General features: G+C 35.4%; 1 protein-coding gene across 1 annotated transcript; it reads right to left on the reverse strand.

Moving 5' to 3' along the window:
* Window positions 1-1368: 1368 nt before the first annotated feature.
* LOC110714872 (DEAD-box ATP-dependent RNA helicase 10-like) lies at window positions 1369-15452 on the reverse strand. The gene is made up of 13 exons (XM_021893424.1): window positions 15114-15452; window positions 14764-14893; window positions 14298-14367; window positions 14020-14082; window positions 13615-13689; window positions 7890-8009; window positions 7596-7637; window positions 7424-7498; window positions 5158-5301; window positions 2792-2929; window positions 2401-2512; window positions 2238-2326; window positions 1369-1713 (listed from the first exon to the last, which is right to left on the reverse strand). Exons 1-13 carry the CDS (start codon window positions 15250-15252, stop codon window positions 1585-1587), a joined length of 1326 nt encoding a protein of 441 aa, XP_021749116.1. The 5' UTR covers window positions 15253-15452; the 3' UTR covers window positions 1369-1584.
* Window positions 15453-15980: the final 528 nt, after the last annotated feature.

Genomic DNA, 15980 nt, shown 5'->3' on the forward strand with positions numbered 1-15980 from the left:
GAATTATAGATTATGTAGTATTCTTGATTTCCCTCTCCTTCCCTCCTCTTCTAAGTTTTAGAATTATTCATTATTAGATACAAATGGTCGAGTTTGAGTTCAAAAAGTAGACCATAATTCTTCTTCGAATTATTTTTTCTGGATTCACCTAAAGTTCATTTTATCTACAAAATAAGTCAAATGAGTTGAACTACACTTGTCCTTTGAGACGACTCGGTAAGAACCTGATTAGACTGATGGGAGTTGAGTATGCAAGCTTGAACTAGAGCTCACTACTCACTAGCCTCCAATAACTGAGAAATTTTAGAGAGTTAGACAAATAAAAACAAGAGAACGCAACTTCATGGACAACAAGATGCAGATAGACTTTTCTTATCAGATGTCTCCGAAGAGAGTTAGACTTTTCTTATAGATGTACGATAAGCATGCTTGTATTAGTCGTATATCTCAGTAATAGTGTCAATAAATAGGCAGAAAAAAAAATATACTTCGTATATATATTAGGAAAAATTGATTATAATAATCCCACCTTTAACCGATTCGCCATTAATAATCCCAACTTTAGATTATTATTTAATAATACAACCTTTGTAGGGGATCTTCTTCTATTGGTCCCTTATGACCGGTAACCTGAACATTGGGTAAACTTTTTTTTTTAATTTGAGTGACATGTGTCACTAAATAATTGGTCAAAAATTGGTAAATAATTTTTTTTTTTTTTAAAAACTAATTTTTTCTTTTTGAAAACCCAGCCAGCCCTAACAAACTCCGACAGCCCCTCCTCCACCGTCTAACCCCCATCCCCACAGCCACCCATTCCCACCCTTACCTACAAAAAACCGACCCAATTCCAACCCTCACACCCACGAAAACCATTGAACCCCTTAATATCAATGAATTAAAAAAAAAATCAATGAATCAATTTCTTCAAGGGATGGCTTGAGGTTGAATTTGGGTAAGAGTTTCGGGGTTTTACGGTGGTTTTCGGCGGTTAAAGGGGGTTTTCAGCGGTTAAAAGGGGGGTTTTGGCGGCTGGGTTGGGTTTTTATGGTGGTGGTTGTGGTGGTTTTCGAGGATGGGATTCTGGTCGAGGGTGATTTTAGGGGTTGCTTTTGGTCGGCGTGGGTGGTTTTCGGTAATGTGTGGTTTCGACCGGCCAATTGCGGGGGTTTGGGTGGCAGCCGGTCGGTATTTGGTGGGGCTAGGGTAAGGTTTGGCCACCATTTGGGTTCACAGTGGGTGAGGGTGGCTGGTGGGTTTAGTTTTTTATTTTTTCAGTTTTGTTTTTTAGTTTTTCAGTTTTGTTTTTTTTAAGTTTTATTTTTCAACCAATTAAAAAACGACACATGGCATATTAACCTATGAAAACAGGTTACCAACAGGTTAGGGACCAATAGAAGAAGATCCCCTACAAAGGTGGGATTATTAAATAATAATCTAAAGGTGAGATTATTAATGGCGAATCGGTTAAAGGTGGGATTATTAGAATCAATTTTTCCTATATATTATCCTGGAAGAGTATCTAACAAAATCTTTGTAAACCCTACTTTAATACTTCATGTTTGTCTTTGCAAGTAAAAAGCATCATCTCCTCGACTTCTTGAATGTTTTACCACCGCCTTTGTTGCCTTTGCTAGAGTATTTTTCAATTTCCTCACCATCATCATCTCCCCTGCCTTTTCTTTTATTCTTCCCGCCAGATTCCTTTACTTTCTGTGGATGCAAAAAGCACAATATTAAAAACACCAACCTGAACTTAATGTAGACTTTTTAAAAGTAATTTTAAAAAAAACCTGAAACACACTAAACACGAAGCCACAAGATATGTACTACGTATTAAAGATCCATTCAGAGCATAAAACCATTTTAAGCATCAAGATGGAGCATAGCAATGCTACAGAAGGATCTTTAGCTTATGCCAATAGCAAGGTTCACAGAAGGTCAAACACTACATGTGAGTGATGTGACAATGTCAAATTGGGTCTTGAATTTAGCATTCCATTTATTTATGATCTCAACGAGTATACAGGGAAGCAGGCAATGTACAGGGATCATGAATGTAAATTCAACCTAGTCGCAAACTCATTAAAGTTTATTGTAATCAGAAGATCAAAAATGTAATATGTTAGATTTTTTCTAGCATGACACAAAAAAGAAGACAAACAGAGAATAATCTAAATCACAAAGGAAACTGTAAACCTAACTCATAAGAACACAACAGATTTAAGCTAATATACCATATATGATATCCTTTTTGCCTCATTAACACGTTCAGACAGGAGCAGTGCTTCCGCTTCCTCAGCTGGATGCTTCGGTAACTTTTTGCCTGTATCTCAGATGATAAATGAAGGGCTCAAAGAAAACAAATTAATGCTATCATGAACACAAAATGCTGCTCACCTATCAACTTCTCTATCTGGATATAATACTCAACCTCATACTGATTTACTAATGAGATGGCTACCCCTGACCTTCCAGCACGAGCTGTTCTCCCTACCCGATGTATGTAATCCTGAAACCATAATGACATTGTCAAATGAATACAATGGAAGCAAACTGACTACATCACGGTCACATGACTCACAACACATGCCTTAAGCACAAGAACAATTTGTCTACGTCTACTCTGTATAACTTCAAATTGAACTTTGCTCACTGTCAGTAAGCACTTTCACAGTTTCACTAATGGAACAAGTGAATATGAAATGTTTTCATCCAGTATACATTGGAAGCAATAAGCAAACCGAGTTCTCAGAAGACTAGCTAATCTACAGGAGCAGCAAAAACTGACCTTAGAGTTACTGGGAATTTCATAATTTATCACCATATCCACCGAAGGAATATCGAGCCCTCTACTAGCTACATCAGTGCAAATGAGGATATTGCAATCGCCAGATTTGAACTTGTTCAGCGCCCCGAGTCGTTTTGCCTACCAAACAAGGCAAGGTTATTTCAGAATCAAGCACATACACAATAAGATTCAACTTGAAGGTCAACGAATCTACATATTAGGTTTCATATACTCCCTCCGTTACGAATTACTCACAACAAACTAGGAGATTGCGGACTCCTAGGCAAAATATTGAAAGCATGATTAATGAAAAATAAGGGCATACACTCGAGTATTAATCAAAAAAAAAAAAAAACAAAGTTCACAACCCAGCAACTTGAATTTACGAACCACCACCACAATCTAGCACCACGAAACCACCCAACGCCATCATCTAGCACCACGAAACCAGCCACAACCACCACCACCTAGCAGCGCAACACCACCACCTAGCAGCGCAAACCAACCACCCAACAGCACGGAACACCGAAACCAGGCCACCAGAACCCAGCAGCACGAACAACCCACGCACAACCCAGCAGCACGAACAACTACAGCCCTCCACCACCCACAACCCCAAAACCCACAACCCACAAACCCAGAACCACCAATATTACATCTGATGAACCCTAAACCCAGAACCCACAACCCAAAACTCAACCCAGAACCCAAAACTCAAACCCAAAATTCGAATCCAGAACTCAAACCCAGAACCCCAAAACTCAGAACCCAAAAATATGAACGGAAAGGATAAAAATGACAAACTAATGCCTTCTCTATAATCAAGTATAGCTTCAATTGGTCAAATTTAACCATCGAAACTCTAGATTTAAAGTTTTCATGGTTAAATTTGACCATAAAACCTTCAAATATGTGCTTCACCGACAATGACGAAACAACAACAAGAAGAGGAAGAGAGGGAAAACGGAAGCGGCCACAAGCAAAGGGACAGGGGCAGTGACTTCTGACAGCGGTGGTGGTTTCCAAGAATATTGCGATCAAATTGAGGGGAGATGAACAAAGAGAGAAATTTTTGAGTTGATTTAAGAGAGACCGAAGATCGGTGGTGGTGGTGGTGGTGGTTGCCAATGAAGATGAGTATGAATTTAGACGGAAGGGGAATGATTTTGGTGGAAATAATTAAGTAAATCAATGTTAGGGTTTAAGTGAAAAAGAGAAAATCAGTAGTTTAATTAGGGTGTTTAAAAAAAACTAAAGGGTAATTTTGTAAAATCACACATAAAAACTTACTATAAAGGGGGAAAAAAAGTTTCTTGCAAGTAATAGGGGTGAGCAAAATTATGGGTACCCGGTTCCGAAACTAGAACCGGTTGAGTCACCAGACCCGGAACTGGTTCAACTAGGTCTGGGTCCGGTTCCAAAAACAAGGACTCAGTTGCAACCAATTCCAATTCCAAGTCCTAAGTTTTTGGACCCGGTCAGGTTAATTAGTTTTATATCAGTTTTATTTATACCATGAGAGTTAATTGGAGTTTGCGGCCCATTTTTTTTTTTATCAAGCCCAATAACCCTATATACTGTTTTCTTAATCATATATAATAAACATATCTACCAAACCCATAAAGTTAAAACTATCTCTACAGCCGTCATATGGCTCATACCTCAGATTCACTCTCTTCCTCTCACGTACTCTTACTTCCCATTTAATCTCTTTCATCTCTTAGCTAGTCTCACTATAAATCTTTTTTTATTCCCTTTCTTTTCAATTATCTCTACAAATGAACCTAAAGTAGTGAATGCTTACAACTAGATGAAAGCAAATGTATACAAAAATGAACATGCAAACATACAAAAGGAATCTATTACTCTACTAGTAAGCTGAGTTATTTCTTTGATTTTTTTTGTTTTATATATAAATAAATGCACTATTGTTAATGATTAGCTAATCATTTGAGGTTAATTTTAAGAAATTTGATTATATGAGATTTGATTTCAAAGTCAGATTGTTTTTTGGTTGAAGCCATAGCGCCGCGATCCAATTAGATGATGATAAGCCGGGTACCAGGTTTTGGAACCGGTTCCAACTGGATCCGGGACCAGTTCCGAGTTTATTGGACCCGGTTAGGACCAGTTCCAATATCGGGTCCAATTTTTTGGACCCGGTACTGACCAGGTCCGGTTCCAATTCCCTTCAACTTGATCAAGTACCCGATCTTGCTCACCCCTAGTGAGTAATATGTAACGGCCATTTTTAGTAATTGTTGCGAGTAATATGTAACGGAGGGAGTATAAAATATGTAAAAAAAAATGTAGGAAAAAATGTATGGTGATATACAATAAAATAAAAGCAAAGGCAAGAAGCAAACCTGAGACATATGCCCATTGATGGGAACAGCCCTAAAACCAAGGTTACGAAGCATGAGTGCTAGCAGATTAGTTGCATCACATGTACGAGTGAAAACCATAGTGCTTCCCGGTGTATCCGTCAATATATATACAAAATAGTAATCCTGAGAAAAATGAAAGTATAGCAAAGAATAAAACTTCATAGAAATCTCAAATAATATGATATATCACTAAAAATAACTACAAAGTCCGGGAGCATATATGTTAGTACTGCGGTTGATGTTGCATTATCCTACAAGCATGTGTTTATCATGATAGATACTATGGGTTTTGGTTTGGATCATCACGAGAAGGCCGAAGGCATATCTTGTTTCAACACTTTCAAAGTGCCTTGTAGGAGGGAATGGAATAGACTTGTTACTTGTGTTTATTCTTTCATACTTTGCTTGGCCTAATGGTTCTGGTTTGTGTTAGCTAGTTATTTGGGCTGATCGGGTTCATTAACTAAGCTAATTAAGCAGGTTAGCTTGGGCTCTAAGTTTAGTTAGGTTTCAAAACTTTGTTGTTTCCTATTCCTAGTTGGGGTAAGGAGGATATATTATTCAGTTATAACTTATTAGTAAAGAGAACAACACTAATTAGAAGATGGACAATAAGAATTGAGTTTGGGTGCATAGCTTTTTGCTATTATATTGAGAATTGAACTCAGAAGTAAATTCAGAGTTAAATTGTTGTCTCACAAGAGATTCAGAGTGGCTACAATATTATTATCCTGAAGATTATCCAAGGAGGATCAAGTTTCATATCAGTATACACATTGAAATCTTAATAGTGCTCTGCGGCTTAGCACACCAATAAATGAGTTAAACAAAATTATATGGAAAAGTGAAAGAGTCAAAGAAGACATATAAATGTGATCTCAAGTCCTCAAAGCAGCAAAATGATTTTACATTGTATTCAGTTTAAAACCAATTGTGAATAGAAACATCACAACATACAAGAGAACACAGATAACTAGCCAGAAGTACACAAAATAGAATGCATCAACATGATACACCTTAAATTTAGAGTACTTGTAAGCAAAGCACAACCGTCACCAACAAATTAAGCAGAGGAAATCTGAAGCTGAAACATTTATCTAATGGATTTGCATTGGAATATTAATTTTGGAAACTTTTCACACTGGTATTGCAAAAGTATCTTCAGTTTATTTTTAATTTTTTTTAATTTTTTTTTTTTTGGTAGTATTACAGTCAAGTGAATATTTTTTTTCTTCCATAAAGCATTTGTGCCTCCTTAGTCCCACAGTCATTTTAATCACTGTTAGGCTTTGGTATGAGTATTGGTAAAGGCTTTTGATAAAATAAGAAATAGATTATCAAAAGAGTTTGGGTATGACCAGGCACCAGAGAATAACAAAACATCAAAATGAAGGGTGGTGATTTTCAACAACAGAAAAAGGCAACTAAATATAGGAGTTGCCTTCCCTATGACGAAGGGCTAACTGGGGCCATGCTTTTTATTTTATCCCAGAACAAAGGATAAACCTGGGTATTTAGAGACTAAATGTGAGAATAAGAAAGCAGATGAAGTTTGATTGATAAAATCTGGAAACCAACAATATTAAAGATGTTCAAGCATTTAAGATGCTTGATTCTCTCCCAAATTCCCAAATCTAAAAGCGAACTTCATCAATATCAACATGCCCTTCCAGAGCTTTTCCTCTAGCTACCCAGCTAGCGTATTATTCAAGTCACTAAAAACCGAATCATAATGCAACTGCCTGAAGTGCCCCTCCCCCTTCTACTGATGCTTAGTATTGTACTGGAGTTCTTAGGCCTAAGTTGAATCAGCCTACATCTAGGGTTTCTCACGTTTGAACTCAGTAGATTGTTGTAGAGGAAATGCCCTCTTTGTTTGTAGTTTGCGCCTATAATTATGCAATAGTATATTATCTCTGAAAAACAATTATAAACAATTTATAGATGAAAAAATCATGATTACATAAATTGAGATATCCACAGTTCTTCACGCTGGCTATAAATCTAATTCAAGTCTTTCATTTTTTTTCTTAGGCAATTCTTCCTCAATTTTATTCTTTCACCTAATAATATAGATCAACATATCACACTAAGACGCCATAGAATCAAATTTTCCAATCACAAATTGTAAAAGTCACAGCAACAAGCCAACAAGGTATATCACTAATATCAGTGTCAGAAACTACATTCACAACACAGGGTCGGAACACAACAATAAGAGGAGGAACCATGTAGATGATCAAACCTTGTATTTAGCAGCAATGAAAAGATGTAGCTGCTTCAAAGTGTCAACTGTAGAATATTTTGAGTCTGACTCGATCTGGAAGAGATAAATATATCAATAGGGAAAATAGAAGAAACATATAAGTAAAAAGAGAGGAAATATGAGTATATGACACAGCACATCGAAACCTTACCTTCACTGGGTTCCTTAAACAAGCCCTTTGGAGCTTCTTGACCTGCAAACAAAAAAGGGCTTTCTAGTTAAATATACCCCTCGTCTTATCGGAAAATATCAGCTTCAAAAGCTAATACAATTTTTTTTAAATTAGACTAGCTACAAATACCCAAAGAGAAGGAGAAAACAAAACAAGTCAAAGCCATGTCAACTGTCTAGAAAAACTCGTGATGAACAAAAGTAATTTAATGTCATCAATGAAAGCTTCACAAAGAATGGGAAAAGATCATAAACAATCATATTACATGCTAACCTTTTTGGTCATAGTGGCAGAAAACAAGTAAGTCCTCCTCTCAACAGGAATAACTTTTAAAATGTCATCAAGTGCTTTTTCAAAGTCCTGATTCAACAATCTATCAGCCTCATCCAATACCTGCACATTAATTAAAGAAATCATTAGTAGCTCCATAAGATCAAAGCGGGTTGGTTGAAATGTAAGAGTGCGACAGGTTTTTTTATGTGATCCCGGCATACCACATAGATTAAAATGAAAATTCTACCAAACGGCAATAACGCCTGCTTTGGGTCGTAAAGTGATATGTCTACTTAATATAGTAATTTACCCCATCCCTTGTCATATTTAGGAGTATTTTTGGATCTTTAGAGCCACTTTTATGGCTAATGTGTGCTTTCTAGTGTTTTCGTAGTTTTGGTAGCATTTTGTAGGAAATTGCACATTTGGAGCTTTTTCCCAAGATAATTTAGAGCAACTACGACCATTGGAGGAGCACAACCATCTCTTGTAGCCCAGGGACAGTTGGAGTCATCAAACCGATAATTAAGGGCTCGACATGTAAGAAACCGAGGCTACGGCCCGAGTGATTCAAGCCCCAAGACAGAAATTAGCGTATAGGCCGAGTTAATAGCCCAAACAGAAGTCCAAGGAAGAGCCGGCCAGCGGGGCGAAAGAACAAAGGAAGCTTACCTCGCCCTGTTTTGCACCCGACCGGGCACGAGAGGAGTCTCAAGAATCAAAAAGGCGGGCCCGGCCGCGCAAGCTGGTGCCCGACCGGGCGCGTGTCTTGAAGATTGAATTCATCGTTTTCTTTACTTGATTTTAATTAGGATTTTTACATTTTGTTTTAATACGTTTTAGTTGCTTTTGATACAATTACTCTCTTTAATTAGTTTAATCTTCTCTTAAGCTTAAACTTCTCTCTTGTTTCTTTCTCTTTCAATTCATTATTTCCGTTTACTTTGGTAACAATTTCTTCCCTTTTTATTTCAGTAAATTTTTTGCTTTTGTTCATCATGTTTTGCTTAATTGCTTTGATTAGTTTAGATTTAATTATGTGTGAGTAGATTATTTTCTAAGGTTGTGGGGATCCATAAATAAAATGAAGGGGTAATTTATTATTGTTAATTGCCAATGCTTGGTTAATTTCTTATTGATTAATTTAATGCTATGCAATTAGATTAGGTATGGTTTAATACTTTAATTGTATGAGTTTAGCAATATTAATTTGAGATTCGACCGATGAGAATTGACGTTTAGGCTTAGTTTCAATAGGCAGGTTAATTTACACTCCCTCCTTTTTTAAATACTTGCTTCATTTCTCCATGCGCAGAGTTTTAGAAGAAATTGGAGAAAGTAATAAAATATGGAGGTAGTGGGGTAGTTGAGTAAATAAAAAATTGTAAAAAGCAAAAGTAGTGGAAGAATAGGAAGAGAGAGAGTATTATGTTAGGTCCACTAAGTGTGAGAAATGAGTTAAATATCGTAAAAGCTTTCCATAAAAGGAAATGGAGCAAGTATTTAAAAACAGCCGAAAAAGGAAAGTGGAGCAAGTATTTAAAAACGGAGGGAGTAAATGGTTAAGTCAAGATTCGACAAATGCGATTTAATACTAGTAGATTAATTCTGTGATTGTAATATGTAATGAAAGTCTTTTATGATCTGATTAATTGATGCATTATTAATGGGTGAACCTATATCCTAGGCTTTTATTATTTGATTTTCTCCATACTTTCAACTCCCTAAGTTTAATTTAGCATATCTATAATTTAGTTACTTAATAATTTAGATTATATTAATTAATTAGGAATAGAAAGACTTGTTTTCCCGTGGTTCGACCCTTCTTCCCTATCTGCATAGTTAGAGGACTTAGGAATTATTTTTGACTAGGTTATACGACTTTATCCTGTCATAAGGCATTGCCACGTGCATAAGATGAATGTAACGGGGATGCATGCCATGAATGTGTAGCCATACAAGAAAGGATCAGTTGAGAAATGAGATAATTAGGAAGAAAGTAGGGGTTACATCAATTGAGTACAAGATGAGGGAGAATCACTTAAGATGGTTTGGCCATGTAAAAAGGAAACCAAGTGACACTTGGTAAGGAGGCATTAAATTTTGCAAAGTGTTGGGAAAGCGAGAGGTAGAGGAAGATGTAAGAAAACATAGAAAAGGGTGATTGAGAGTGACATGAGTGCTTTGAGGATTAAGGAAAATATAGTGTTATATAGGGCGGTGTGGAAGGAGAAAATTCACGTTAGCGACGTGTCGTGCTTGAATATATACTTTCTAAATTTAATTTTGTATTTAATTTTATTATATTGTCCTACTAATGCTTTATGAACTTTATTGTTTTCCTTTTCAAAAGTTATCTCAAACCTTTCCATTTTTTACTCCAACGATTTAACCACTCCTTTAAAATATTCTTGAATTTTATTCTTCAAACCACCGATATTCCTATCAATACTTCGGTTATCTTTTTAACTCCCTTAATTTTTATGGATGCTCTTTTGTTTGCTCACTTTACTCACCTTTTTCAAACCCTTTGAAATGATTATCTTGTTATATCCCTTTCTTTATATCGTATGATTTCTTATGATGATTCACGTTAGTGGACCCCAAATCGCTTTTGGGACTAAGGCTTTGTTGTTGTATTAGTAGAAAAATCAAAGGGCAAAGAAACCTACAGATAAAAAGACATGTACACAAATGGAACTAGCACCTACAAACATTAAACAAGAAACAATTAACCTTTGCCACACATCAGCAAGATTCCACAATCTAACTTTCCAGCAAGCTTAACATCAAACTTAATTTCAAAAGTCAAGGATTCAAAGTTCTGAACTTTTAACCTTTTTTTTCTAACATTTACAACTTTACATTTAGAAGCTGATAGATGGGCAACACCATGTCATCACCAATCCTGCCTTTAAGAATACGCTGGCAAGAGTAACAAAAGCATTTGAAGAGTCTTTGTAAAACAAATCAAAGTTGTTTTTTTTTTTTATTCTTTTGAATCAATAAAACCAGGAGGAAAAAAAAATCCAGTGTCCTCTAAAATTAGTTCCAATGTAAGTTTAGGAAAGTATCTTAAGGGAGTAAAGGAGTTTTGAGCTCCAAACTAGATAATTATAATAGATATCACCAAATACTTGACAGAGTAAAAATTGAAGCCAAACACAACAGTAGGAATGTTGTAGCCAGAAGTAGTATTTAAGTAGCTTTAAGAGCTCCAGTAGATCTTTAGCTCAAGCTAAAGGTGAGTAATAAATGGAAATGAGCTTGAATTTGTCTCCAAGATTCCAAGTCTAGTCAAGTTAAGCCAGCTCGAGATCGACATGGCTTTTTTTATCAACTTTACTTTACTTAACATAAGACTGGACAGTGGAAAAAAAAGGATTTAGTAGAGAAGGTTGCTTTCGATCCAAACAATGTGGTATACCACATGGAACATATTGAAGACTCAATACTAGAATCCAAGGAAAAATTCTTTGTATCTTTACAAACACCTAACTTCCTTTTTGCATCAATCCATAGAGTATCCTTAACAAACTTTTTGGTCAACACCCCAACCAATTAGCCATTTCTTCTTAGTAGACTATGTAAAGCATGATTTCAATTGTCTTGGTATTAGAATGTATTTTCAGCTACAAATTAATAGAATATCAAATAAATATTTAAGAATAAGGTTGCCTTGTCGAGCTTTGTTTAAGGGAGACTAGGGGGCAATTGATTTGGGGTCTTCAAAAATGAGAAAGGAGAACATCCTTACTTAGACTCTTCATATTACACCCGTGTTGGCTACTCGACACTCAAACATCTCTAGAACGCATCAACCCTTCATTATTGAACTTTTTTCATGAAAAACCCTCACATAATAGCCTAGTCAGACACTTAGACAAGTAATTCTTCCTTTCTTCTTCCATAGTTCCATCTCTTTCTTGTTTCCTTTCCCTTTTCTCTGTACAAAACAAGCACCCCATAGGAGTAATTTAGAAAAAGAAAAAAAAAAAACACTATTTTCATTCTAGTTTTGCTCCACTCTTTTTCTTGCAATAGTTGTTTGGGGGTGCATGAGAGCACAGAAATGATGAACCAACAAAATTTTAAGAACGCTTAACATGTTCATGTTAAGCTTTTGTATCATTTTATTGATGTTTTTTGATACATCCTTATTAAAGTTGAAATTATCTCAAGTGATCTTATAGCTTGAGAACATCATAATTGTATGCCCCACTATCTCCACGCTAATTTAGGATGATGCCCTTGCTGACTTACCCATGCAACTTCTTATTCCTCCTCACCCTTGGCAAAGGGGGAAAAAAAACAGAGAGTCTACCATTTTTAAAAGTTAAAACATAGGCCTAAAGTACCACTTAAGCGCCTTGGAAAAGTACATTAAAACCCGTCCACCCACGATTACATTTAAGGGAAAAACTAAATCAAATAAGGAAATTTTAAGTGTACTCTAGAAATCTAGAGCACCAATTAGTCACCTAATTGCATATAGAACTTAAGCCTTTAAGCAACCTGAATGCAAAAACAATAACATTGAGCTGCAACTTATCCCCTAGTAAGCTATCCACAAGACAGATTGTTTAGAACTATTTTGCACATCCTCTATCTCAAATCAATCAAAGCCTTAATTTCATAAGTAAGGTCGGCTACATGAACCAATTTGATTATTCCGTGTGGTCATCCACAAAAATCTTCCTCCTCCAACCCATACGATCCAAAACCTCATCCTCATGCAGGTCCATATACTTCATATCCATCTTAACTCCTTCGAACCAAGTCATTTTCGGTCTCCCTTTCCCTCGTTTAACCCACCCCTCCATGATCCCACTCTTCCACTCTTCGTAACAGTGCACCCTCAAGTCTTCGTCTTGCATGCCCAAACAAACGCAGACGATTTTCCCTTAGTTTGTGTGCAATGCCTACCACACTTACTTTGTGTACCTCATTCCTGATTCTATTCCTTAGAGTGTTCCCACACATCCACCTTAACATGCACAATTGAATAACCTTCATCTTTCTAATGTGCTCTTCTTAGAAGCCAAACATTTGGTACCATAGCCTTAACATCTCCTATCTCAAATATGACCTATACATATTTTGAAAATTGAATAGGAAAACCCTATTGAATGACAATAGATATTATCATTCACTTCAAAGATAACCCTAGCAGTCAATAAGAAAAAATCATAAACATCAATGAGGCCTTGGTCTAGTGGTTACATACTTACATGTCCCCCCACCCTTTGAAGCTCATTAAGACCCCAAAAACAAAAAAAACAAAAAAATAAGGAAACTCATAAATGTTTGATTAAAATACTAGATAGATATTAAGACATAAAAAAGGAAAGACAATTTGTCGGTGAGTTTAATAAATCAAGCGGCCCTGCTTGGTGTGGTTTTCTGCAAATCTGCAATCACCTCATAAAGATATTAAGAGATATTATGACCAAGGTTCTGTCTAAAAGGCCAATACGGATAAACTAGAATTACATTTACGGAACTAAATCCCATTCTCTTCACCTTATATTCAAGGCACCAAACTCTGTTTCCTAATTAAAACAAACTTATACTGATTGTACATGTTAAATGTGATTAAGTACAACACCTGATAAAACCAAAGTCATTCAGCTAAGCAGGAATTACACAAACAAAAAAATTAAACAGAACAATGAATACAGCATTCCAAAGAAAAAAACATAGGAAATATTAGCAGCAAAAATACCAGATATTTCAAGGGACGAAGTGAAAACCCCTTGGTATTTGTCAAATGATCCATAAGGCGTCCAGGTGTTCCTACCTATAGAAAAGAAATAATAAATGACAAGACATAACAGCAAAAAAAAACTAACCCAGTATCACATTTAAATATGCTTCTAAACACCTCTACATAATTTTTAAATGCACAGACACACACTTATAGACTTGTAAAACTTCCAAATTAGTTCTACATGCAATATGCACGGGTATACTCCACTAGTTACTGGTAATGTAGCACCTATAACATTACATTTATAAGAAAGGAAAATTTCAACATTTATACAATAATTTATTCAAAATCCTTAGAACAACTCAAATCATGTATTACAATAAACAAATAAATAAAAAAAAAAAGTGAATGATCACGTACTACAATGTGAGGCCGTCTTGCAAGAGCAATCTGCTGCTGGTTCATGTCCACTCCCCCAACAAGCTATAAAAGATATAAAGCAGTCAGCAATCATGGTACTTGCTTTATAAAAATTTAAAAATAAAAAATAAAAAATATCATAAAACTCACTACAAAAAAGGCAACTACTTTCAATCATTCATCAGATATCAAAATGTAAAAAAGACATAAAGCTCTGAGAAAGTTGAGCAGTATTGCACACAAAGGCAAGAAAGGAATCAGCTCATTAACAAACTTACCACTGCTGTTCTTAATCCAATGCTAGCTCCTAACGCTTCAAATTGTTCGGCAATTTGGATTGCAAGCTCCCTGGTGTAACAAAACAGCCAAAAATAAGCAAAAGGATAATTCTAGAGGCATCATAAGCTCATTTAATGGAAATGCATTACTGAGCGAGAACAAACTAAGGCCAAAATTCCCAGTGTTAGATACATCAAACAGAAAGCAAACATAACCTTTATCATAAACAAATACTAGTAAAATTGAAATATATAGTAACAATGACTCCTCAAGGCTTCCTTAGATGGTGGAGTATATACTGTATCAAGTTTATGTCGTCTTATGATAGAAGCTGTAAGTTATTCAAATTAAAGACAGTAACGACATAACGAAACAGCCGGTAATAGGACTAACTAAAGGGAACTCAACCATTCAACACTGAAGCATTAAACCAAAAATCAACAGCTCCATTAACCAAAAGCTCACCGAGTGGGCAAAAGCACGCAACCGAAGAATGGCTGAGGTGATTTGGCTTCCAGTAAAGCCTGAATTATTGGCAATGCAAAAGCTCCGGTTTTACCAGACCCGGTTTGAGCAAGTCCAATTATATCCTTGCCTATTCGAAAATCAACAATTGTAAATCAACAAAAATTATACGAGTAACAATTAATTAAATTAACAGAAACTGAAACAATTAATCAATTAACAGAAACTCAAACAATTAATCAATTAACAGAAACTCAAACAATTAATAAGATAATTATGAAAAATTAACAGAATTCGAAACAATTAATCGTATAATTATGGTAAATTAACAGGAATATTAAAAAAAAAACCTGCAAGAGCATGAGGAATGGAATCAGCTTGAATTTTAGTAGGAGCAGTCCATCCTAATTTGTGACAAGCTTCAACCAAAAGATCGCAAATATTTAGGTCTTTGAATGATTTCACTTCTTCTCGGTTATCTTCCTCCATTTTTGTTAATGGCAAAATGCAAACAGAGGAGAATTCGCAACAGCAAATAATTAGGGAAGCAAGCGCAAGAATAACCCAATTGAAGTCGAGAACACTGCTACTACGACTACAACTACAACTACAACTACAACTCAGGTTTAGGGTTTTGTAAAGCTGTCAAGCCTTATTAGTTTACTCGTTTTTTTTATTTCAGCCTTATTAGTTTATTCGTTGTATGGGACAATTCACCAGATTGAAATTAAAAAGAAAAATACTGACAATCTGCCTCAAAAAAAAAAAAAAAAAAAAAAAAAAAAAAAAAAAAAAAAAAAAAATAGGGTTAGAAATTTAGTTGGGAATTTTTTTTAAAAAAAAAACTCGAAAAATGAACTAAATTTATCACAAGTATTTTTTCGAAATTTTTGTATTTCTAGGCTAATTGTAGCTTGAGGATTTTTTTTTTTTACCAAATTGTCCTTTAGGGGTAGCTTTTTTTATCAAATTGTCTCAAGAGTAATATTTACCAAATTGTCACTATAGGTCTTTTTTATTACCAATCTGGTCAATTGGCCCCTTCATAAGTAACAAAATTAAAAAATAATAATAATAATAATAAACTCTCGCAAGTTAACGGGAAAAAAGATAAGAAAATTCTCACCCGAAGTGTCTCTAATGAAGTTTAATCCCACAACCTCTTACTATATATATATATATATATGTATGTATTAGAACAAATCTTGCTTAATAAA

This window comes from Chenopodium quinoa, unplaced genomic scaffold, assembly GCF_001683475.1.
Source record: "Chenopodium quinoa cultivar QQ74 unplaced genomic scaffold, ASM168347v1, whole genome shotgun sequence".
NCBI lineage: Eukaryota > Viridiplantae > Streptophyta > Magnoliopsida > Caryophyllales > Amaranthaceae > Chenopodium > Chenopodium quinoa.